Raw genomic sequence first — 25,231 nt, 5'->3', positions numbered from 1 at the left:
TTCCAGCATCAGAGTAGCACATTTTAATTTTGGCAAACAGCAAACCTTTGTTAGATTAAGATGTCTGTGGTGAGCTGTAAGAGTCCAGTAAACTATAAACCAGCCTCATAAAATACCCAACACAGTTTGATAGACCGTGTTAAGACAGGCTTGTTTTTTCTCTTTTTTATGCGCCTCTTGGTTTAAATGTGGTCGACAAATACAGCAGAATATTTCTCCATGCCCCTGCTTGGGACCCTGTGGTGTGCTGGGGCTCAGGAAACCCAAGTCTCTTGTATCTTTGGGGCAATTAGAAGGGGGTATAACGGAAACAGACTGGACTCTTGTATAGCACAGGAAACAGTTAGAGTATGCAATGTAGACTGTAACCCAGAGCTGATGTTAAGAGTTAAATGACAGGGTTCATTCATTTTTTTTTTTTTCGCAGAAAAAAACCCAAAACAAAAACAGAGCTGAAGCTGAACGCTCTTTAATTTCAGTCCAAGACAACACACATTGTTGGCTGATGCAAAAACGGCTGAAACCCACGCAACATCATCAGCTCCATTATGTGGCACTACGTAGGCGAGAAACGGTGGGAAAACTTGCAGATGAAAGCAACCTCATCTATAAGGAACACCCATCCTCCAGCCGAGGACAGTGAACGTAGCCAATGATGGACGCCACTGAGGTCTGTGTGATCTCGCCTCCCAAGTTTGTCCAGGCTGTGAGTGAGGCCATTGAAGGACCAAAATGGAGCTGTACTTCCACATCTGAAGCCACACCAAAGTCTGGCATCCTCCAATAGGAGCTATGGTATATATGGAATATCAAAGAGCTGTACATCCAAGCTCATACTTAAACACACCAGCTAATTATAAATGATTTTGCTTCTTCCAACGACACCATCCACATGTACCGTAAAATGTCCACACATGCAGCATTCACAATTAACTGCACACATAGAGACGAAGCCCCTGAATATGCCATAACTCATTATCCAGCTGATTAAAGAGGCTTTAAATATTCAGTCCACACCTACCATATCAAGCTCAAGGCTGAATATGTAAGGAGCACCTCATTAAGAGATGACAAACGATACTCATACATACGCTTTATCATCGATGTTGGAGTGGAAATATTTGCTCCATGTACACCGACTGTTCTACAGTGCCAAGTCGGCTTACTTGTACAGTTTCCATTCATACTTTTGCTCCTCGATGAAGATGATTGCCCCTTTTTACTCAGCTGTAGTGTAGATTAGGTTTTATCATCAAGCCGTGAGGAAGAATTTAAATATCACGCACAATTTCAAATTCAACTTTAACTAGCAAAGAGGAAAGGCCCACCTTAGTCAGATATAACGGCAAACGCATTTTATAGAATTATAACAAAATAAAGTTGAATTATGTTTGCAATAGTTCTGATACTTTGTGTATTTATATCTTATTATATAAATTGTTAATGCAGGGCTTTTATATGGAGTGTGGAGTTGATGGTTTTTATTCAAGGATCCAAAAATGGTCAGTTTTTTATTTATTGTAATTATTTTGATGGCTTGACTGGTTGAGGCTAATATTTCTGTAAACATGGAATTAGGGGAAGCTCACAGACACACCCTCTTTTGTTAATGTGGCTTTTTGCATGCTTCTTACATGATTCTTGTTATGATTCTTGGCTGGGTCTGTGCTGAAACATCTGTTTCATGCTTCTCGTGTGTGCTGCTTTGCACTCCATCAACTGAAACCTTTGCAGTCATCCGTGATGAAAACATAACTGGTGGTTTATAGAGCACAGGAATGTTTTCAATGACAAAGTGAAGATTTTTCTCTCGCCACAAGAGGGCAGAGGAAACTCTCTGCAATCCCATCAAAGACTCAAATCAAACTGTGGATGCTGCCAAAAGTTTCTCTCTTTGCAGACTTTGTAAACCTCTTATATTCCACCAGACTCATCATGCTCTCCTGGATAAAGATAAGCACAATACTGAAGCATGAGCACATTTTCAGTGTTTATTTCTTTCAAGTCATCCACATAATAAATAGAGACAATTCAAACCAATTACACTAGACTGAAAAGAGGGTGAAATAGCTTGGCTTTGCTAGGCTCTAATGCGGCAGGCACTTAAAAAAGATTAGTGTGTATTATTTAGAGGGATTACAGTGGGACTTTTTTTTTTTTTTTTTTAAATAACACCATGAGGCAGCTTCCTGCAACTAGGCTGTCAACACAAAAGTGAACAGGAACAGGACATGCCTAAAAGCATATAAAAAATAAATCTGTTTCTAGTCTGCAAACACACAACAACCAAAACATCTGTAGATTAAAAAAAAAATAATACAACTTTAGGTATTATTAAAACCTTAGCATGCAACATAAGTGGCTGAGCTTGAATACTTTTTCTGTTAAACTATGAATTAAAACGTATGCACTTGATCAATTCGGTATCATCTTCAAACTAGTAAACACAGGTTTAAGCAAATAATGTCGTTCAGGACCGAGCTAAAGCTCACGCTGCCATATTGTTGTTGCTTTTCTTTTTAAATCAATATTAATTACAAAATGCATAGAAGCATAGTCCTCATCGTCTTCTTGTTCACTTGCTACTTTAAGCCGTCATCAAGACTCCAATAATACAGAGAAATATGATTCACCAGAAAGTGTGACTTGGGTTGTGACATGGTGCACACGCTGTGAAAGCTTTCAGTTTTTCTTTTTTCATCTGCACGGCACTTTGACTTTACTACCACAAGTGGATTATTGGTTAAAACTATTTACTGTAGTAGTAGTTGTAGTACACAGAAGACTACTTTATTTTGTCAGTAACATCAACTCAATCAACCAAAACGTTGTTGAGGAAACAGTTGCAAAAAGAACAGACCTTAACCCTCCCTGTATATTTAAAAACAGATTCAAGTCAGTGGCTTGGCCACTGTTAAAAAAAAAAAAAAAAAAAAAGACTAAATACATTTCACCTTGCATAATTATACACATCGGATTGTACATAACTATTTCCATTTTTTATATATATATATATATATTTTTTAAGTCTAGCCCAGTCCAGAATTGTCGACTTTTAATTTGCATTAAAGTGAGGATTTGATCTCTGACTTGGCCTGCTCCAAAAAATAAACACTGGCGATAGTACACAAATCCAGTGTTACAATAATGAGTATGAATGGATCACACAGTTTAGTACAAGTAGATCTGAGAGGTGACAAAATGCCAGTCCTCATTTTGAACACTCTTTTCAGATGTGAAGAATTAGCTAGCACCCTTAAAAGCTCCCTTATTTTCTTGGCACAAAGTGGTTTGCAAAATTCCTCAACACTTAAATGCTTTTAACACCTCTTTATGCCTGTACAGATTAAAATAAAGCTGTTATTGAGTGCTAATTGACACAAGTTAAGTAGAAGGTGTAAATTAACTCTTGGTAAATAATAACATCATTTGAACTATGACAGCAGGCGGGAAGGGGGGGCTGGGGGGGAGAGCCTGGGTTGACTTTGGCACAAGAGTGCAGTTCAGAGGTGAGCCAACTTGTTTCTCCTGTACACCGATGGAGTAGTTCCAAAGAGTTTGTGACAGGGCTTTGACTGGGAAAAAAATTAATGTTGCTCACAGGATTTCTTCTTTATCTGAGGATCTCAGTCAACTTCCGGTTGACTTTTAATGTCCAGTTAAACGGGTTAGACCTCACTCACTGGCAGAACAGCATCCTCTAGGTTCAGGGGTGTTTCAGGCATGTGGGGCTCAAAGCTGCTCCGCCGGCGCCACGGTGACTCCTCAGAGCTGCCGACGTTGGTCACGGGAGCGTCGCAGGTCACTTTGCCAGGCGTGTTTCCTGCAGGGACAGGCGTGCTGGCGTGTGGCTGTGACTGGGGCGTGGCAGCAGGCTCATGAAGTGCTCGCTGTCCCATGCCAGACTGTGAGCGTGTGCCGCACGTGATAGCACTCCCCCACTCTGGGTAGCATGGTGGCACTGCAGATATGGGCGAGCGAGGGACGGGGGGACCCGTGGGGGTGCGGTAGAAAGTGGAACGGCTGCCGTGTTCCTGCAGCAGAAAAAGCACGAGGAAAGAAAAAGCAAGAATGAAGGAGACAAGAGGAGTTGTTGTTAGTGAGATGAGTCAAATCCTGACGTGTGTACTTCATGTGAGAAGAACCAAAGTTAGTTACAGACTTGGAATTAGCGCCCGCATTTGAGGCCTGATGCAGCTTGAAGTTGTAGGTGCTCAAGAATGAAGCATTGCTAGAGTATGGAGATGACGGCAGTAGGAGTGGTAGCAGTAGAAGTAGAGGTAGCAGGAAAAGTAGTGTCAGGAGGTTTTAGTTTTGGTAGTCTCAATAGGTTGCAGTAGAAGTTCAAACAGAGTGCAGTGGTTGGTTGTTGCTCATTATTTCACAGCTTTTCAGATTTCAATCTCTGAGAATAAAAAGATGTATCAGAAGAAAGAAAAAAACTCAGTACAGGTATGAAAAAAAGGGTTAGGCAGCAGGAGGTGAAATGTAGGTTAGACAAACACTCTGCAATGCTCTGTAATGCACCAAAATGTGCACATGAAAGCGCCACCTTTATGGCTGTATATTTTTAAACATAGCCTCTTCACCAAGATGCTTATTCACGGTAACACCATATGACATTGCAGGCCTGTGCAACTTCCTAACTATCACTTACGCGTCACAAAATTTAAGAGTAAGATTGTAGCACAAACATGACAGAAAACCACAGTAAGCGTCACAAGTGTATTAAAAGTTCTTTTTTTGTTCTCGTCGTTGAATCCAAATGTCCAAAATCAAGCTCATGTCGAAATTTAGCGGACAGTGGGAGGGGAAAGATTAGACAATCTAACAGTATGAAGGGTTGGGAAAACCCAAACCTTTACTGCAGAGCCAGTTGTCATCCATTGTAGGCATTTAAAGCTAACCTGCTCTAAATTTGACTTTTTTTTTTTCGAGCCCAACCAAAACAGGATATTAAAGCCTGATGTTTTGTGATGTAAAAATCCAATATAGCCGCCGATATTTCCTTTTCATTCAGACACACAAAACAAACACTATTTATTATTTTATGTGTCATTATTTATGATTACATACCAACATAATAAAACAAGATTATTTTTAAACGGCATCATTGCAACAAGTGTTGGTTGACCTGTGTTTGTGTAAATCCGCTTTGCCTCCTGGGAAGTTGCAGATTGCCTTCTGGTGGACTAACTATGTAACAACACGCCACAGTTGAAGGGTGTTTCCTTCTGTCCCTTTATTACTTCCCTTGTTTTCATCAACAGTCACAAATGCCAATACTGATATATCGACAAATAGCTAATATAGGCCAATATATCAGCCCAATCGATAGCTGTTTAAGAAAAAAGCCCCAACATGTCACTATGAAAACTGAGTTTGTGACTCTGGACCTGTGGATTCAGCTTTGGTGAGTTGTTGTTACACATTCACAACATTCAGAGATGTGCTTTCGGAAGTCAACATGAAAACAAGGATTTTATTGTATGGGAACGTATGAGAAAGAGAAAATAAACATACAGGCAGCGAACAGGAGGGAGGAGAAGAGACAAGCAGGATGTCACACATCTAAGACAGGTACACAGCTGCAGCAGACTGCAGAGATAACAGAGCACGGAGGGAAGAGAAACAGAAGGTGTGAAAGATGCAGTAATAAAGACACAGATACAATCAGGCTTAAACTATTCATAGCTAAGCTGGTCAGACAGTTCATGCAGTCAGAGCATATTTGTGCATGAATACTTCCAACTTTGCACTGAAATGTCATCAGCAACAATGAATACATGGGAAAGCTGTGGATGAAGATGAAGGCTGCAGGGCCTTGTGATGGTCAGGTTAGAGTCATTTTGTACTGTGGCAGAAAAAAACCTTCCTTTTTAGCATTTGAAAGACCTGAAGTATGCTTGATTTGCACTGCCATGCCTGTGACAACAGCCATCACATGCAAGAGAAGCAAGCACACCTCGACTCTTAAAACACCTGACGCACAAATTGCATCCCTTTAGCTGCAAATATTCTAAATGCAAAACCCCTAAACTTTATGCTAAGCTTGATATCAGAGAGCTGCAAAACAAAACAAACAAAAAAAAAAAGCAAAGGAGATTGAGGGGTGAAGATAAGCAGCGAGAATGAGGATGTGAAGGGAGGAGGAGCAGTTGTTGTGTAATCACAGCCATACGTAGGGTGTGGTTGGTTCAAAGCAACAAAAAAGAAAAAAGAAAAGCGCATCAGATGTGCAGTCGGATCTGATCTGTTCCCCTTCGTCCACAAACAAAAGGACCAGCCAATAAGTGGAAAAAAAAAAAGTATTAAAAAGCTGAACCCAGAGCTTAAAAAAGGGGGAGGGAGTGGGATTTAGACGAGCTGACATACGTGCTGCTGCACTCCCCGATTCGGGACGTATACCTCTGTATACAAGGGTTCGACAGCCGTCTGGCCTGCCGCATCTGCAACAACACAGTGCAAAGCAGGATTAGAGCAGATGGGCCATCTGCCCACTGGGAAAGGAGAAGAAGAGGTGGAAAGAATGTGAAAGGAAGACAGGGAGAAACGGATCGAGAAAAGAGGCACAGGGAAGGAAAGACAAGCTAGAGAGAAAGACACAGAAGGCAAGAAAGGAAACCACAGAGAAACAGACGCTTGCGCATAATGACTTCAGTCTAACCAAAAGGGCCCAAATGTGGCAGAGGCTGGTTTTCATCTGCAGTGAGGACAATGGAAGTGGTTTGTTTCACTGCTCACCTACCAGGTCAAGCTGCCCGACTCCCTGCACGTAGACTTCTGAAAAGTAACTAATGCTCAACAAGTGGTGACAGCTGGTTATCCATTACCCACTTTAGCTAAATCAGTTCAGGGGCAACCCAATGGGACTGGAACTAAGTGGTAGCCATGAACTTCAATGTCCACAGTTTGTTTCCAACTGAAGACTTTTTGCATGCCATCAGTCTCTCTATCGCTCTCACTTTACTGCAAATACATTTAAAGAAAATCATTTCAAAAAAGTAGTATTAAAAATAAAAATCAATCCCACCTACAAAAATCAAGTTTGTAGGTGGTAATGAAGAGGCTTGAGGAACATTCAGAACCGTTTTGAGCAAAGTTCAAGCTATAATTTGCCCCCCTGATTATAAACATCACAATCCCCTTTACAGGTCCATAACTCAGGAGTTAGAAATGACAAGTCTATGTCATTCTGTACTATGCAACTACAACACAATATTGTTAAAATACTATTATAGGATGAACCAAATTCATGTGGAAAAAACGGCACAGCCAATTCTCCTATTATGCATTTGTTTACAAAGAAGTAAAATGAAAAAAAAGAAAAAGATTGCCACTGAAATTGCGTGAGGACGTGTAAGAATAAGAAAAAACAAGCGGCACAAGTGAAACAACACACAAATCAACCATATCATCTTGAGTACTACAAACCACATCACTCAGTAAGTCTCCCACTTTACTCATGCAAGTAAAATTCAGGGCTGACGTTACTGTCGATGTTAAACTTTAATCTAATTGCAGTGACTTATGTTCCCTCCCATGGTGGATTTGTGTTGTACCGCAGTAGAAGATACTTACCGTGGCAGCTGACCTCCCAGGGCCCCGCTGGGCCACAATGGCCCCCGACATAGCCTTGATCCAGCTGTGCATCTCCTCTGGACTGTCCGCCTAGTGGAGACAGACATGAAAAGAGGCAGAATGAAATGAAGAAAAGAATGAGAACATAAGGAATGGAAATCAGGATCAGAAGTGGCGGGAAGGGTAACATGTAGTTGGTAAAGATGCAGACAGACAAGACTGAATACCAGATTCATCAACATTAGTAAGCACTCACATCTGAGCCATTCTTTTCATCACAGAGAGTCGCATACCTGTATGTAAAATGTCCTTGATGTGGTGACAACTTCAAATAGATTATCTCTCATCATAATGTCACTACAATGAAGCAGAAAAAAAAACAGGATCAAATTTATCTCATCTCTATCTTTATCAGAAAAGGTAAGCACAAACCACCGAGACAAAGACATTTTTCTGTACAATGGAAAAATGTTGGGACTTGTTAGATACCTCTGCTTGCACTCCTGGACTTTGTGAACTTCTTTTAGTGGGATCATTCTGAGAGGCTCTTTCTCCTAAAAACAAAGAATTAACTTTTCATAACACAGGACAAATATTATTTATAATGCATTCACATTTAAAATGCTGTATCTAATGGGATGGCTAAAAAAGTTTCTGGTTCACAGGGGAAGAAGGAGGTTAACTTTCCAAGAAGTAACAAACTGCAAACACTAATGGTTGCAACTTTCTTGACATAGCACTTTGATACAGCAGACAGAGAGTCTGTGTCCTTGAGGCCTGTTGATAGCCAAATAGACAGATAAAGTTGTCAAATAAGGGCAGACCTAGACAAGGACAGGGTAAGGGACGTACAGTATTATCCAGAGGACAGTCTGTGTGTGTGTGCGCGCGTGAGTGTGTGCAAGTAAGAAAACCCGGAGGGAAGAAGGCATGATCGGACATGTACAGTGAAGGTATTGAATTCCACATGCTATGAATAAAGCATGTTGGAACTCGGGGTTGTGTTTGCAGATACTTCTCCCTCGGATTCTGGAGGAGAATCAAATGTGTGTGTACTACAAATCTAAACATTCCATAAAAGCTTCATGTAACTTAATCACAGTTAATTACCAAATCTGACTTAAAGTAACTCATTGAATTCTCTTCGAGAAGAAAATATCGCCGTTTCCAGTTCCTCATCTGGGGAGAAAAAAAAAAGATTTAAAAAAAAGATTCAGATTACAGAAGCACATCTTTTTATACTTCTTACACATTTTACTTAACTGTTCTGTCTTTCTAAAAGTATAGAATTGTACACATAGGAGGAGCTGAATTTTCTTAGATTATCATTATATTAATTGTAATGGAGCTTACCTACTTTATTTTTTAATTGGGTCCCTGAGCAGAACTACTGCACAGGGGAACCCATCTGAACACCAACACAAGGACAAATTAAATTAACTAATTTTAAGCAAAAAAAAAAAAAAAAAAAAAAAACCAGTGTCAGTGGTTGTGTCAGTGCTCACCACAGCTCCTTGCTTGACGCAGTAGCCTGACTTGATGACATTGTGGTCCTGAGCTGGCCTCCCCAGGAAGTAAGGCAGCTGGCTGTGGGAACGCTGCATGGCCTCACGCTCAGCTCTATCTGCGCCATCACCTCCTTCGTGCTGGAGGGTGACGGACATAAAATAATGTCAATTTGAAGTTCATTGTGAAAAGCAAACACCACAAATTGCCACTTTGGATTCTGTGATGACAAACGATCAGACAATGATCCTAGTTAACTGAATTTTGAGAAAAGGCATTGGTCAAGAAATAAAAATATTCACGTCACTTTGTTAGGTACACCTGTTCAACTGTTAACACTCATATCTAATCAGCCAGTAACATGGCAGCATGCATTTAGTCCTGAAGACACGTCAAATCGAGCATCAGATTTAAGTAACTTTGAACGTGGCTTTGACAGGCTGGTCTGAGTGTTTTAGAAAGTGCTTATCTACTGAGATTTTCCCACACAACCACCTCTATAGGGTTTACAGAGAATGATCAGAAAAGAGAAAATATCTAGTGAGTGACATTTCTCAGAGGACAATGGCCAGAGTGCCTGGAGCCGATAGGAAGGCAACAGCAAATTAAATAACCACTTGTTACAACCAAGGCTTGCTGTGAATACTAACCATAAAGCAGGTGTGCTAAAGCAGCAGAAGTAGTCATGGATTCATCCCATTTTACATCAATGATCCAGGATGCTTCTGGCGGTGTAATGGTGTGGGTGATATTTTATTGCCCCATTTTGGGTTCCAGCATTTTCATATCACAGCCTACCTGAGTATTTTGGCTGACCATGTCCATCCCTTTATCTTTTAATGGTTACTTCTAAGATAACATTTTTTGAATATGCCAACGAGTTCACTGTACTCAAATCAACTCCAAAGTCCCCAAATCACAATCCAACAGAGCACCCTTGGGATGTGGTGGAATGGGAGATTCGTATCACGGATGTGTAGCAGACAAATGTGCATCTTTGATCCTATCACGTCAATGAAAACCTCTGAGGAATGTTTCCAGCACCATGTTAAATCTCTAACACAAAGAATTAAAGCAGTTTTGAAGGTAAAAGGGCATCTAAAGTTGTACTAGCATGGTGTATTTGGTGACCTGACTGGTGAGTGCATAATCACTGTTAATAAAACAACAACCTGTGATTATCATTACGACAACTGTTGCACAGATATTAAGATACAGCAGTAGTTTCAACATCAGAAATTAAGGATCATTTCCTTTATCAATAAATTATGGATTAAAGTAGTTATCAAATGTTATTAATCGTTTATTGGTTCAACAATAGTTTTGCACTTTAGAACTTAGAGATATCATTTTCTCCAAGATCAAAGTGATGTCTTTAAATTGGTCGATTTATCTGACAGGTTAAAACTGTAGAAAAACTGTTCTGTGTTTGAAGCAGAAAATTTCACACGTTTGAGAGCCTGAACGCAGCTCTCTTTGGGCACTTTTGCGAGGTGAAAACTAATGATCTAAAAGTTGGAAATAGCTTGACTAAATCGTTCTAACAGATACAACATAAAAGCAGCATTTTGGGAATAGTCTAGTTTAAAAACAAATTTACACATTTTCTTTTGAAGGATTTCCCAAAGGTGGGATAAATAAAGTACATGTTATCATATGTATACATGCAAATGTAATCAAATACAATATGTGGTTCACTGCATTCACGGGTAAAGTTTACCTGTGTTTGGGTGACTATGGGCACTCCTCCAATTATCTCAGTCTTATAGGAGACTTGTTTTTTGGGCCCTACAACATCTGGCAAAGCCTTTTGGTTCTCTGAGTTCTGCTGGCCATCAGACAACTTTGGAACCTTAAAAACAAACAAACAAACACATACACACACACACACAAAAGCTTTAGGTATAAATAGCCTCTTTTTTACAAACTTCAAGCCAAGCTTCATGAAACTTTATGCATGCAAACTCTGACAAGCCTTTTATCCCCATTTCCCCTCCACATGCCTAAAACTTCATTGTCCTTTATCCCAGAACTCTGTACAAAGCAGCATCCTGTTAGTCATGCTCTGACTAACTTCCATCTAGTTCCTTGAAAGAGGAAGAAATAAAAGTTTTTCCAAGTGATAAAACATAAACCAGAAAGAGCAGATTAGAAAAGCTGAATCTGAGATGGGTGTGTGTGTGTGTGTGTGTGTGTCTTTTGTTTATCATCTCACAGTGATCTTGGTGGCTTTATTGAGAGCGTTGACCCAGTCGACAAGGTCCTGCTGATCATTGGCCTGCAGGAAGAACTTCCTCATCCCAGCATTGATGACTTACAGATGACAAAAAAAGAGCATTGGGAACAAAAGAAAAAGTGAAAGTACATTCTTCGGTCACAATCAGGCTACAATACACCCTCTGAATTACAAACAAATACACATACAAAGACATATTACACAGGACTGAAGTGTGTTTTCAGCCCTTTCTTGTATCAGTGTCAGAACACATCCACCGCCACAGATTTCTCTGGAAGTGAAAAACAACTGAGCCAAGGGACTCTCCCACACACACCCAGCAGCATTTTCTCTGCATGGCGATGATGACCCAGCTAGACTCAGCTGTCTCCGTCTGCCACCACCTACCCACGTCTAACCATGACGGGGGGGGGGGCTCACAGCCACCAACAACCAAATATTCTCACACGGTTTTACAGCCATATGAACATGAGAAAACTGCATTTCAATCATGAAGAAAATTTTAGGTCAAATGCTGATTAGCTATGGATCAGGATTTAGATGCTGAAAGAACTAAAGTCTCTTTTCTCTCTGGCTTTGCCATAAATCCTTCAGTTCTGCAGCTCAAACCGTCCCTGTGTCTCCTCTATTTCCTTCTGACACCATAGCAATAAATTACATTAAAGCTGGCCTGGTAAATCAGGCGGGGGAGAGCTGTGAAAAGGCAAAAGGCAAACTCTGTGGCACAATGAAGATCATTCTTCCCCGTTCTGTGTATTTAGTCCAGATCTTGGACACCTCAATACATTATTCCACTACTTTCCTGCAAAAGAATTCTGTCTATCTGGCCTCAAGCAGATGACCAGGAGGAAATTGTCCAACAGTCTTGAGCTAAAATCTGTCCACTGTTTGTGGGAGAGGTAAACTACTTGGCAGTAGTGGAATTGCAGTGGTATCTTTGGTGCTGGAATGAAATCTGGGAGAAGGGGTATCAGATCTGACTCATAGTTACACATAACAAAACAATGCATGCTGCTGGGAAATGCAGACAAAAGACAAAGTTCGCACAGTTGCTCTTAATCTTTCTCCATCGCATATGAGCTGCAAACAAAACTCTGTTTGAGTTTTTTTAAACTATAAATTAAATGTCAACATTGCTTCACCCTATATCATGCCTTGGCTTGCTGGACACAGGAAAAGGGGAGGAGCACGATTCATGGATATCAGACAAAATTTAAAAATAGCTTCTCACGTCTGCGAATCAGGTTCTGATTAGGATGTCGGCATCCTGTCATAACTTCAACAAGGCAACTGCTGTGTACACAGCCAGATATACACATGCAGTGTGAACATATTGTCACACACTAGTATTTCCTGCTATTGAACTGGACAGATGAAGAGTTAGGCTAGTAAACAAACACTGCGATGAAGGTTTACTCTTAAAAAACAAATACATCTGACAGTAGTTAATAGTCTTTATTAAATATTTTTTCCCATCTTGGCCACGTGAGGTAAGACGACAAGTACAAATAGGGCTCTACGTATTTCTTTGTTGAAAGACATTGCAAAGAGGACATCAAACAATATTAAAAAGCTATCAACACCCCATAAATGATACCCAGTCCAGGTAAAATACAAAGATTATATAATTCACTCATACAAAATGAGTGTCCTTATTACCCTTTTATTGTAACATATAAAATTAATTACCGTATAGCATTACCAGAAGTGTTCATATTACACTAAGTTTCAATTAATAAGGTCAACGTATGGAGAAGTAAAAGCTCAGGCTACAGACTGCTCTATACGCTCATTTTCAGTTTTTTTTGTGGAGTTATTCCAAACAGGGTCATCTCAGTCACTAAACTGAGCACTGAAGCCCCACGCATTCACTGTTAAAACCTTCTGCCTGCAAGAGGCAGCCAATTAGCTTGCTTAAAGGAAGGATGGCTTTAAAGCAAAGGGATAGAAATGGAATAACTCTGGAGTTGTACAGAGGCCCAGAATTAGACAAATAAAGAATATTTTTTACTATAAATCATGCAAAACAACTCTAGTCTTCTTCTTTCCGCTGCTGCATATTCACAAGGGGTCGCCACAGCGGATGGATCCACATTTTTGATTTGGCACAGATGTTTACGCTGGATGCCCTTCCTAACACAACCCTCCCAGGGATTTCTAGACAAACGTGTTACCCACTATACTATGGAGCTGCTAAAGCTACTCTTGTGAAGTCAAAAAATAAAACTATGGAGTTGGAAAAGAGCACAGTAGGTCCATTTTAAAGATAGTAAGTAAGAAAGTTCTTGTATCAGAGTCAGTTTTCTAATCACAGGGACCCACAAGCACAGAGTAATGCGACTCATTACTAAAGACTGCAGAATCAATGTGCATCAAGATTAGCTAACAACGCACCAGAAGAAGACACCAGCAACTTATGCCTTTATAAAATGTTTTACTTATTGTAGTCAGCAATAGGTAATGCCCCAGGATATCCTTATTAACTAGTAGGTGAGAAGAATGAGATTAAAACCTTAGCAATACACGAAAGACTGTTTTAAAATAGGACAGATAATAAATTCTACTTATAGAATAGTTCAACGTGGTCAACAAAAACCCAGGCCATTAACTGCTGGGGCATCGTGCATTTTTCTACGTTAACAAACCACGCAACGCTGAACAATGCTGCTTGATCAGTGGTGGAAAAAACCTGAGAAAAGCTGTGCTTGACCATGTTGAGAGAGCAGACAAGGACAAAAAATAGTCCTCCCTTAGGTTATATTAAGGGTATCCAGCTTAGTCAACATGTGGTTAAACTCACCATCATTGCTCATGTTTTCAAAGCAGTTCAGACATTTGTCAAGTTGTATTTTTATAAAGACGCAACATGTTTTCCTGTTTAGTATGAATAATACTATGAATCATATTATCCAAGGCTCATTAGTGACATCATTGGAAAATGTGTTCAAAATAATATTTGAAATGCAAGATATTAAAAACAAGAGTGACGTCTTCTGTCAAAAACGTATGCTTTTATTATGCTAATATCCTGACTGGAAGAACAGATTTGATGACGTGCATTTTCTTACCGAAGCAGAATTCTGCTTTAGGCCTCAGCTTGGTGGCATCGCTGACCTAAATAAGAACAAATCCCACAGACGTTAGTGTTCAAGCTCAACTAAAAAATGTGAAGTCTTCCAGTTGTATATAATCTTGTAGCTCCAGTGATGATCTAGCTTACCTTAGAGATGTATGTGAGCTTGAGGGAACCGACACAGACCGTACCAACAGGCAAGTTCTGTGGGAGAAGGTGGAGAAGAAAAATACTTGCAATAAAAAGGAAGCTCAAGCTAATGATGCAATTACGCAATACACAATACAAGTGCCAGTAAGGCGGGCCTTTAGCCGTAGAAGATCAAATGTGATCTGGTCTGGGGGTGAAGTTCTGCAAAGCCAGTCGATATTATAGAGTAAGTACAGTATGTGTTGGCTGCACTCCATCCAGTTAATGTCAGTGCCTTCCTGTGTCTCTGAAACTGGGAGATCCAGATTTAACGTCATTAAAATTTAACTTTTTTCAATCTATAAAAAGAAAGAGACTTATTCAATTATTTACAATTTTTTTCCTGCTCTACATCATTTATGAATACTTGATGTAACAGGGCACTTAACAAATACAGCAAAACTAAATCAGATTATGTGCCAACAGAGGACATATTACACTATATAAAAAGTGACACTATGGGGCACAGAGTAGACACTGATGGCCAACCACTACGGTCAGTGCAAATATTACTGTAGTCTCTTTGGGCCCCTCTCAACAACATGAGTACATTCTATTCCCTATTTAAATGGATGAATACCTGCAGCCTGCACGACTGCTGAAAAACACACCAACCTCAAAACATGCTGATACTGATGCTGCACATGCGTGCTGGTTAACATCAGTTAGGCTTGCGCTGGGCATGTGTGAGCCACACAGCTTCTGCTGCAGGTAAGAAAAGCACCAAACACACCTCCAGCTACAAGTTACTCCCCTGTGTTGCAGTCCACAGACAGCCCTTTCTGACATGATTTACAGGAGTGTCTACCAATAGTTACAACACAGACACTGCATTAGATCTGAGATCCTCCTTTGTCTGTAAAATGTGCTTTCCAAGAATGTTAGAATGTAATTTTTAAAAAACATAATTTATAGAGGCAGCTCTGCTATCAGTGGCTCACAGTCAAGATACACCTGCATAAAAGCTAATCATCTATATGATAACTAAAATTTGCAGCATGTAGTTTCCCAGTTTGCCTGTACGGTTGCCCTGAGGACACCCTCCAGTAAAGCTAAGAGCTAAGCTAACACATCTCTGTGTATTTACCTGTGGGTTGTCCATGTACCACACCAAGCTTCCCTGTTGTGTGTCCAGTATGAAGTAACGGCGCAGGAACTTGCCGCTGTTCTCATTCTCTTCGATGTCCAGAAAGCCACAGATGCGGTTCTGTCGGTCCACGTAAGGCATCGCGCCACCGGGACATTCCCTGGCCCGCTTAGGCCGGGAAGGGAGAGAGAGGAGCGGGAGAAGAGAAGGGAAAAGCGGGACTGGGAGGAATTCCTTAAGGACACATTGAAAAGAGAGGAAAGAAAAATGAGTGAAGAGGGTGCGTGGTGAATGGGGAATTTTAAGTTTTCTTTGTGCAGAGTCTTGCTCTCTCTTTCTTTTGCTGTCTTCATCTACTGCATCTATGGTGTCTCTGCCACCTGGATCTCACTAGGCTACAACCAGTGAGGGGATCATGTGACACAAACCACAACCCCGCCTTTATCCTTTTATATCAGCCTCACCCGCTCTCTCTTCCTCTTTTTTCCCCTGTAAAACATACTCGACACTGTCACTCTCTCTTCCACCCAGCCTAGCTTGCCCCCCCACCCCCACCCCTTATCCCTCTTCCCTTGGAGTCTCTCTTTTCTCACTTTCTCAGTCATCTCCTCCCAAATTCTCTCTCATCCGATTTGGCAAGCCTCTGGCCAGCCCCTTCTATCCCCTCCCTTCAACCCGCCTCCCTGCCTCCGCAGCTAAGCACCGCTTGAGTATTGCCAAAAAAATACCAGTGAGCTCAGTCATGTTCGACACAAAGGAGAGACGAGAGGGGAGGAAAAAAAAAAAAAAAAACACCCAAAGGACCCACGCAGGAGAGAGTGTGCAATATTTAACCTGCTGAGTGCTGCCACATCCCTGCTGCTCTCCTTTAACGAACTGAAAAGTAAATGTTTAGACCAACACATCTGAATATGCGCATCTCAATGTCAGCACTCGCGTGGGTGGGCGCAGTGTTACTGTGGGGATATTGTCACATTAGCCTGTTTAAGCTGCTGTCTTTCTGAACCAATCCTACAATATGTGAGATGAGTCTGTGGAAGGCCGAGATAAAGGCGCTCTTTTTCCAGAACATTATGAGCACTGTGTGGGTGGATGAGGGCAAGGAGGGGACAAAAGGCCCGCTTGTTGTGCATGGAGTCTAGGCTGTTAGCATCTCAGTTAGTTTCTGGATCTACCCGTAAAATATGCATCTACCCATAAAAGTCAGCTTCTGAGTCATCCTATTTCACACACAGGCTACAGAAAGGAGCAGCAGTGTCAGAGACGACCATCTTAACGCTACGTACACACCGAACGTCAAGTGAGAGACGTTTCTGTGGAGAGTGGCGACACTATAAATAAAGTACTTTGCAAAAGTTCAGCTGAAGGCATGCTCATCCATTTTCGCGATCCAGAAAAGAATTTAACAAACGATGAAATTAAATATACTTAAAGATAGGGAAGGGTAAAGGAGGATTATATCAAAAGTCTTAATGCAAACTAGATCAACACTGTACCAGAATTCAATTTTTAACAAAAACACATGAAATATAGAATAATAATAAAATTAAATATGGATAACAGCTTTGTTAGCCAAGATATGTACTAAGTAGGGAATAAGGGAACATTTTTAAAAATGTATGTTTTTTTCCCTCCATACTATAACAATATAACATTAAAAAATGATCACTCCCCTAGACTTTGTTTGACCCAAAGTGCCTTTCAATGGGGGGTTTAACATATTTAAATACATCATGTGGATTTATTTTGTCATCACAGCATCAGGCAGAAAAATGCTTTTCATTATTCTTAGTTCCTAGCTTCTGCTGAACAGGGTTGTTTTTTTGTTTTGTTTTTTTTACACTAGTAATACTTTTTTTTAAAACCCATTTTTGGCATCTTCCTTTAGCTCCTACTTGAACATAGATATCCTCTGCAAAAAGATGTAAGAAAACACTGACTGATGAACCCATGGCAAGTACCATTAAAAACATGTAATCAGCAGCCAAAAGATTACAGATATAAAAACAAAAAAAGTGTAGAAAAATCCAAAATAATTTATCAGCCACGTATGACCAACAAAAGGCAAACCAATTTTGACTCGTCAAACAAAAGCTTTGCCAGCACTTCATTTCCTCACAATTACTTGGAGAATCCAAACAGCCGAAGTGGATCTGCATCAGTATGGCTGATGCTGGTATAGATGTGGGAACATGAAACATTAAAAAAAATACAGACTGGGTATGCAGCTTAAGTTCGCACCATTGTTTTGTTTAGTTTTTGGAAGAATCAGGTAGATATTTGAGAGAATCTAATTTCCATGCTTTCTCAAATATCATCACAGGATTAACTTTCAATCAATCAGGTGTGTCCAAGGTTAATACATTTATTTAACCCCTAATGAAATGTAAAAGCTCATAAGGGACTAGATAAATAATTGTACATGTTTTATATTATAAATAACTCTGTGAAATACAGCATTTCCTTCCGTTCTAAAAATTGCTGTAGGAACTCCTTTATACAAGGCAGGTGACATACAGGAAGTAAACAATTAGACCTGTGCACTTGCTTCTGTTTGCAAAGTCGCTGAAAAGTTTGCAAATGACCAGTTGGTAGAACACCTGAAAAGCACAGCCTACTCTACCCTATTTGAATTCTAACAACCATAGTTGTTAGGGCAAATTTAGAAAAAGGTGGGGTAGTGAGATGATTGCTTCTGGATCTACATAAAGTCTATGACACAGATAATAGTTTTAATTCCAACACACACAAGAACTTGTAACACGGGGGTCGTGCAAGGATCAATATTAGGGCACTGTTATTCAGCTTGGGCATCAATGATGTTCCATCTGTGTGTGATGATGTAAATGGTAAATGGACTGCTTCTTCTATGGTGCTCATTTACTCTACTTGAGCACTCGAAATGCGTTATACAACATGTCTCATTCACACACATTTATAACAGTACTTTTTTTTTTCAACAGTGCACGTGTATTCACAGGACAGTTTATTTTTTAATGTTTTAATACATCTGCAAGAATCTCAAGCAAACCCTTTTCACTTTGTCATTATTGGTAATGTGTGCAGAATTTTAAAGTGAAAAATGAATTTAGTCCATTTTGCAATAACATTGCAACATGACAAAATGTGGAACAAGTGAAGCGCAGAGAATACTTTCCAGACACACATGTCCAAGTGCTTTCTGACATTCACACTCCGGTGAACACATGAGGAGGAACTTAGGGTTCTATATCTTGCCCAAGGATACGTTGGCCAAACACCTATCTTCCAATTAGCAGGTGACCTGATCTATAGCCTGAGCCATTGCCATACCATAAAAAAGGCCTGAGCAATATATGTCATTTTAAGACATGAGAAAGACTGCAGAGCTTGTAGTCAAGCCTTTAAATATAATGCAAAAACATTTCATATTGGTTTAAATCATGCCTTACACTCAGTATTGAGAAATCTACATTTCATTTACAGTTTGCATTTCACTAAGAAGTGTAAATAAACAGCAATATTGTTGATTAAATAAACAGTGCAGAGGAAGCATATAGCTAGGTGTCACTTCAGTTCACATCAAGAAGGTGAGTAATACCAAGGCATATTAAAACTTACTCACTGAAAGCAGGAGGGACCTGAATGCACCCACTCTTCCTGTTATCTATTGGTTTATCTCTTGTTGGATCAGGTGAGACAACCTTGAAACCAATGAGATCATATCCTCAGTAAACACAGCAAATATCCAGTTCTCATGATCAATTAACAACTTTGAACTTTATGGTAGTTTACAAAATTGCACTTCGATAAAAAGATTTTGCTCAGGACAGGGAAGCCGCGCCTCAAGGTCAACTGTTTAAGTGTTTATAGTTCTTTTTTTAAAAGTTTTTCACTACTACTGTTTTTAAAGTCAACATACATGCCCATCTCTATACTCTTAACATCAAACATTGAAGCAACAGTGGACATTTTATCAGTTCAACTAATCACATCGTATATGAAATAAAAACTGTATTTTGGTGCATAGCAGTAAGCATGACCCCCCCCCCCCCCCCCCCAAAAAAAAAGACTGTTTTGTAAAATAGCTGATTAAAAACATGTATATGTCACAGGTCACCTGTCAGTGGGTCAACATTTAAAAACAAAACAAACAAAACAAAAGCACACACAATGACAACACAGACTAAATTTCAATGCTGTTAACCCAAGTTCACATGAGGTCTGTAGACAAGTAATAGAGGTGGTGTAGCAAAGGTAGCACTATCAGACAGGGCTCGGACTGAAGATAGCTACATCCCTAACATCTCCTGCAGAGGAAAAATGTGCATGATTGTTTTAAAATGAGCCTTCTCCTTAAATACAGATGAAATTATTTACACCAACGCTTGCTTTGAGCACATGACAACAAAGACACATTTATGGGACTGAATCTGAACTATCTGGGCCCCCAGAAGAAATTTGTTAATGTAGACAATAATTATTATTTTTTTACTTCAGTTTCATTTAAAAAGTTTGTGTTTGACTTCTTTTCATTAATAGTTATCACATCTTGAAATCGATTGACAATGTTTCTTAAAAGAGAATGCAGAGAGCTAGATCTAGGTCTGAGACTGCGGTTTGGGGAAGGCCTCGGTGAGAACTGGTGGCAGCTCCCGAGCCAAGTGTTTCCCAAAGAAGGCATTCCCCAGAAGCAGTGATGACTGACCGTTACAAAGATCTTGATGAATCTGTGATGAAGAGCTGGATTTAATATGGTCAAATATAAAAAATGGTCACTATTGCACTCCTTTCTACTTTCAGCTGCTCCCTTGTCAAAGGGGCTCATCACAGTGAGTAGGTCTGCATATGGGGATATATAATCCCCTGCTGGGAATTATACAGGACATATATAGAACATAACAGCACATCAGTAATTCAACTGTCAAAATAACAAATGTAAGTTCATATTAACTCACCCGAGGTGGCTGTAAGCTACTATGTGCTACAGTGCAAGCTACCTCTTGTGCTTAGGGAAGAGCAAATACAGAATGGACAGAGTGCAGTTTTTGCACGAGTAGGTATTTTTGTGTCCAGGATCAATGGTCATAATATCCTTACAATAATTCAGCTCCCTCGCAAGTAAATCTTTGAAAATTTTCCTTACAGGACACGCATAATTGTGCCAAGGAAAGCAATCCACACATGGCAAGCAGTGATCAGTAACCCAGCCTCTATTTGAGTAGCATATCTGGGTTTCTCTAGTAAGGATTCAAAACAGATCACTACCAGGATACTTAGAAACGCAAAAATGCTGTCTGGGATCACACAGCACGGTTTTCACTGTAAATTAAACGAAGGAAAGATGCAAGGAAACATTACAATAAATTGTTGAAAGTGCTAACAAGACTACAGTGAAGATTTACAAGTTTAAAGGTCAACCTCTTAAGATAAGATGGTGATAACAGCCCACTTCTTTCTAGGTCAAACATTTCCCAGGTAGACTGACTCTTTACATTTGCTGGAAGGCCTCATTAGTACAAACACTGTCACAAGATACCAAAGTCATAAGTCAACATTTAGGATTGGACAGTCAGTATTTTGTTTTCATGGCCCTAAACTGCTGCTGTAACATCTAAAGTACCACAGCAGCTGGAAATAGTAACTGCAGAGTAAAAGTTTATGCTGCTTGTGTCAGCATGTGGATTGAAAAAACGCAACAAATGAAATAAATATAAGGGAGAGAAAACAATGGTAAGGGATTAAAGGTAATTAACTAAAGGGGCAGGGGGCTTCACTTGCTCTTTGTGGGTCAGGCCATTCTAGTTCAAATAAAACAAATAATTTCTCACCAGAAACCTTTAAATAGAGCCCGGTTTCAGCCTTAACAGTTACTTGGTCACCCAGGTTTCTTGCACCACAGCAATACCTAGTCTGGATTTTTCTATTTCCAAAGTAAGGCAAAACGAAGATGCTCAGTGGGTTTAGTCTACTAGCTGAGTCCTGCGCGTCTAAACCAAAGGATTTAGGAAACAAGAGTCCGTAATCCCAGCGTAAATATAACATCACAACCACAAACTGTTAGCTAACGTTGGGTATTCCAGCTTACCACAACACGCTGAAAACGGCTGTGTTAGCAGCATCAGCAGCTGTGGCTCCCTGGCCTCAACTTAACTGAGAACGATATGGTTCATGTTAGCTTGTACTTAGCGTGCCGCAAACTTGTAAAACGATTCGCAAGACACGGAGAATTACAATATATCACCCCCAATACTGCTTTTTCTTTACTGCTCGACCGTTTATAACTAGCTGAGAGAAAGAAGTTTTGTCACAAACGTTAACCTAACCCCGAGCTAACACTGGCGGCTCCTGCTAGCCCGCTTCGTTAAATATTAAACGGACAACTTCAAGTGTACGAAACAACAAAGTTAGTAGCTTAATTCATTTAGTTTAACGACCCATGTCGGCTTACCCGAGTCGTCCCTCTGTAAGTGGTGCGCTGAGCCGCCGTGGATCTCGGTTGCTGTTGGGTCTGTGCTCTATACCTCAGCCCATCTCCCTCGATCCAGGACAGGGATCCAACACTGCTACTGCTGAGCGACGACCGCAGATCGTCTATTATGAAGATGATCACTCTGACGCTTAACAAAAACATCGATAGAGCTATGTCGTTTAGATTTGTATTTGTGTTTTTTAAAATATAATTTTAATATGAATCCATGTGTAACAGGGGTATAATACAGTACAATTCGTCATATATTATTATTTCGATTAAATAATAAATAAAAACTAACACTAAACACTTAGTTTGCATCAGACGTTTGAGCAAGTATTTTTTCAATAACATGTAAATATATGTGTATGTTTATAGGTTTGATTTAATTGCAATCTGCTCAGTATAAATGTCAGGGTTACCAGATGTCCCTCTTTATGTGGGACTGGACAGTATTTTTAAGCCTTGTCCACTCGTCATAAATCTTGGCACAATGTCCCATATTTTGACCGCTTTGTGGGACAAGCGTTGGCACTTACCCCAGTCAATGTGAAGGGAAGGCTTTTTATTACAGACTTAGCCTGTCTAATGCTATGCACAACAGGGAAAGTGACAAGGTACCAAAAAAGTCACGTTTGACAGATTTTAGTAAAAATGATGAAAAACATGATAAATAATATGAAGAGGCAGTACTGAAACCCAGAGACTGTAAGCAGGCAGTACAGCAGCTGAAATAACAGCGTGAATGGGAATATAAAAAGATTATCACATGTAACCACAATAAAAAAAACATCTTTGTTTTCTCTTATTGTTGTAAGAGCTGGGAAAGTTAGATTCAAATATAATATATCTGACTATTTGCTAGCATTGTGTACCACTTTCTGCCACACAAACACTGTCAAACCAGTCATATTTAAAGATTATCAAAATATTTGGTGCTTGAAAAATGAGTGCAGAGTGAGAGGTCTTTACATAATAATGTGAAAATGAAGCACTGGGTGTAAACCTGGACGAAAATCAGCAGAGTAGTGATTTAGCGACATCTTACGTTTAAAGCCTGCATCGACCAAGTCCTGCGATTATCCCGTGGTGATCAATAGAAATTTGTTATTGCGTAAGATGTGTAACAAAAGAAACCTTTCTTTATGCAAAAGTGCCTCATATTTTCTGTTTTTAGTTTATTTTTAATAAATATAACTGTCTGCTGCTATCTGTCCATACGGTTCACTCATGCAGGAGAAAATGCATGCAACTCCCAGGTCCTGCATCCAGATGCAGTTTTGGTAAATGTCTTATGTATGACTGTAATGGAGTTTCTGTGCACTAAAGATATTTATTTTCCATGCATGCCGCCTTAAGTTACAGCTAAGAGCTGTGTGACGCAAATGCATGCAATAATGTGCATTGCTTAAACTCCGTCTTCTTCTTTTAAGTCATGCAAAATGGAAACAGCTTCAGCAGTGAGTGTGGGATAATGGGTAGGCAGCTGCCACTGCCTTTCACAATTGTTCTTAGTCATAACAGCAAGCCAACCTGTTTGCAGCGGCAGATGATGGGCGTGAACAAACACAGGAACACGTACTGTCTGCGGGCTAAGAAAACTTTGAAGAGGAGGAGCTGACGGTATGGTGATGTTCAGCAGGTTCCTGTGAGGTTTCTCGCTTTCTCTTCACTGTGAACTTGTTACTCCCCTCGCCTGGCGGGTTGACAAACGAGGCGACAATGGCCGACGAAGAGGAGGGGGATACCTACCGGGAGATGAAGCTTTTTCCACAGCTGTGGCCCCGCCACAGGTGCCGCTCTCAGAGTGATACCTCCGGATTTCGAGCTAGAGTTTTGTTCAAGCTCCGGGGAGCCCGCTCAGGTAGGAGAGACCTCTCACGAGTGGGCCAAGAAAAAAAAGAATAAGGAAGTTGGAGACAGAGATGCTTAATAAGCACAAAATAGGCTTCAGCTAGCTTTCTTTAATCAACAGTTAAGGTTATGCAAGTTATAGCAGTTACATCTTGCTAGACAACATCTCCAAATTGCTTCCTCTGATTTCCTGTTCTCCAACCCAAAATAGTTGTCGTATCTCTTCCTCTCACATTTTGGGCTGAATTAAAAAAAAAAAAAAAAAAAAAGCAAATAAAGAAGCCAGTTTTTGTTTGTTTGTTTTGTTTTATACTTAATTCTCCCGTCTTGTTCATACATTTAATGCTCATACACAATTATTACCGTAGTAATTCACTGCTTTGTTGTCACTTGTAATTCATAACCATATAGTGGATACACCTATTTTTTTTTTCTCAAAGTTACACAATAAATTGCATGGAGATCGTCTTTGTCACGTCAGGGTGTGACACATAATTAAATTCACCAGTAACTGAAGTTAGCAAGTGTGCAGTTTCAGTATAATAACAATGGCGGTTATTTCTTTGGGTATTAGATATCGAAAGGTCTCAGAGGTAAAATGTGAAACCAATACTCGGGGAGAGGGTGTTAAAATGATGCAGTGTGAGACCTCTTTCACTGTGTTAACCATGTGTCCGCGGTGACTTTCTTAAATGTCACTGTCACGGTTTTGCTGCCTGAAGCCCGTGGCTTGCAGGCCTATATACTGCTTTAGTGGTTTGAACCACTTCCTATCAGTCATCTACACTGTTTTAACTTGGAGCCGTGCTGTTTGACCAATTCACACGCCTCCCTCTGCTCTGACACAGTTTGCAGACATAACATTTATTAATTCACTGTCTTTTGGTGAGGACTTTTTTTCTTCTTAAATTGGATCAATTCATTATAGCATACAAATAACATTTGCGTTAATAGTTAATAGTTAATAGTTATATTGCTTGTCTACAGTTGCCACAGGAAGTGTCCTGTGTTTACCGTTAAGCTGTAATTACAGGAAATGATTGTGGAGTGGAGCCTTAGGAAAATAGATGCCCAAAGTTATTTATGTCTCCTGCCAGTTTGCATTTTGAACTTCACCAGTTGGGTCGATGCAAGATTATTAAATATTTCTTATAAGTGCCCGTACATATGTAATCTTCACTCAAATCTGTTAAACATATGTAAGGTTCCAAACAACCGGTTTAGACTATATAATGACTGCAATGTGTACAAAAC

At 40.0% G+C, this 25,231-nt stretch overlaps 1 protein-coding gene across 7 annotated transcripts; it reads right to left on the bottom strand.

The window, feature by feature from the left end:
• Positions 1 to 1,977: 1,977 nt before the first annotated feature.
• LOC102791929 (pleckstrin homology domain-containing family A member 1-like) lies at positions 1,978 to 22,226 on the bottom strand. Of its 7 annotated transcripts, none has more exons than XM_035904723.2 (15): positions 22,103 to 22,226; positions 19,273 to 19,355; positions 15,673 to 15,906; positions 14,544 to 14,600; positions 14,392 to 14,437; positions 11,303 to 11,400; positions 10,808 to 10,939; positions 9,087 to 9,227; positions 8,692 to 8,760; positions 8,071 to 8,135; positions 7,875 to 7,938; positions 7,582 to 7,671; positions 6,376 to 6,449; positions 5,524 to 5,598; positions 1,978 to 4,034 (listed from the first exon to the last, which is right to left on the bottom strand). In XM_035904723.2, the coding sequence occupies exons 3-15, from the start codon at positions 15,811 to 15,813 to the stop codon at positions 3,803 to 3,805; spliced, it is 1,284 nt and encodes a 427-aa protein (XP_035760616.1). In that variant the 5' UTR covers positions 15,814 to 15,906; positions 19,273 to 19,355; positions 22,103 to 22,226; the 3' UTR covers positions 1,978 to 3,802. The 7 variants fall into 7 exon arrangements, 5 of the variants coding, with proteins under 5 accessions (XP_035760616.1, XP_035760615.1, XP_035760614.1 ...); XM_035904722.2 differs by having other exon boundaries at positions 19,277 to 19,355; XR_436679.3 differs by lacking the exon at positions 19,273 to 19,355 and adding an exon at positions 4,163 to 4,405 and having other exon boundaries at positions 3,917 to 4,034.
• Between the last annotated feature and the right edge of the window lie 3,005 nt (positions 22,227 to 25,231).

Source organism: Neolamprologus brichardi, chromosome 13 (assembly GCF_056152115.1).
Source record: "Neolamprologus brichardi isolate AB-2024 chromosome 13, ASM5615211v1, whole genome shotgun sequence".
In the NCBI taxonomy this organism is placed as follows: domain Eukaryota; kingdom Metazoa; phylum Chordata; class Actinopteri; order Cichliformes; family Cichlidae; genus Neolamprologus; species Neolamprologus brichardi.
The sequence above is the reverse complement of the archived record's forward strand: the minus strand, read 5'-3'. Positions and strand labels throughout refer to the sequence as shown.

Coding starts and splice junctions, on each gene's coding strand:
- LOC102791929 (XM_035904723.2), bottom strand. CDS start 15,813: ATGCCTTACGTGGACCGACAGAACCGCATCTGTGGCTTTCTGGACATC. Junction 9,228..10,807: donor CCATAGTCACCCAAACACAG/GTAAACTTTACC, acceptor GTCACCCTCCAG/CACGAAGGAGGTGATGGCGC. Junction 6,450..7,581: donor CTGGGAGGTCAGCTGCCACG/GTAAGTATCTTC, acceptor GTGTTGTTGCAG/ATGCGGCAGGCCAGACGGCT.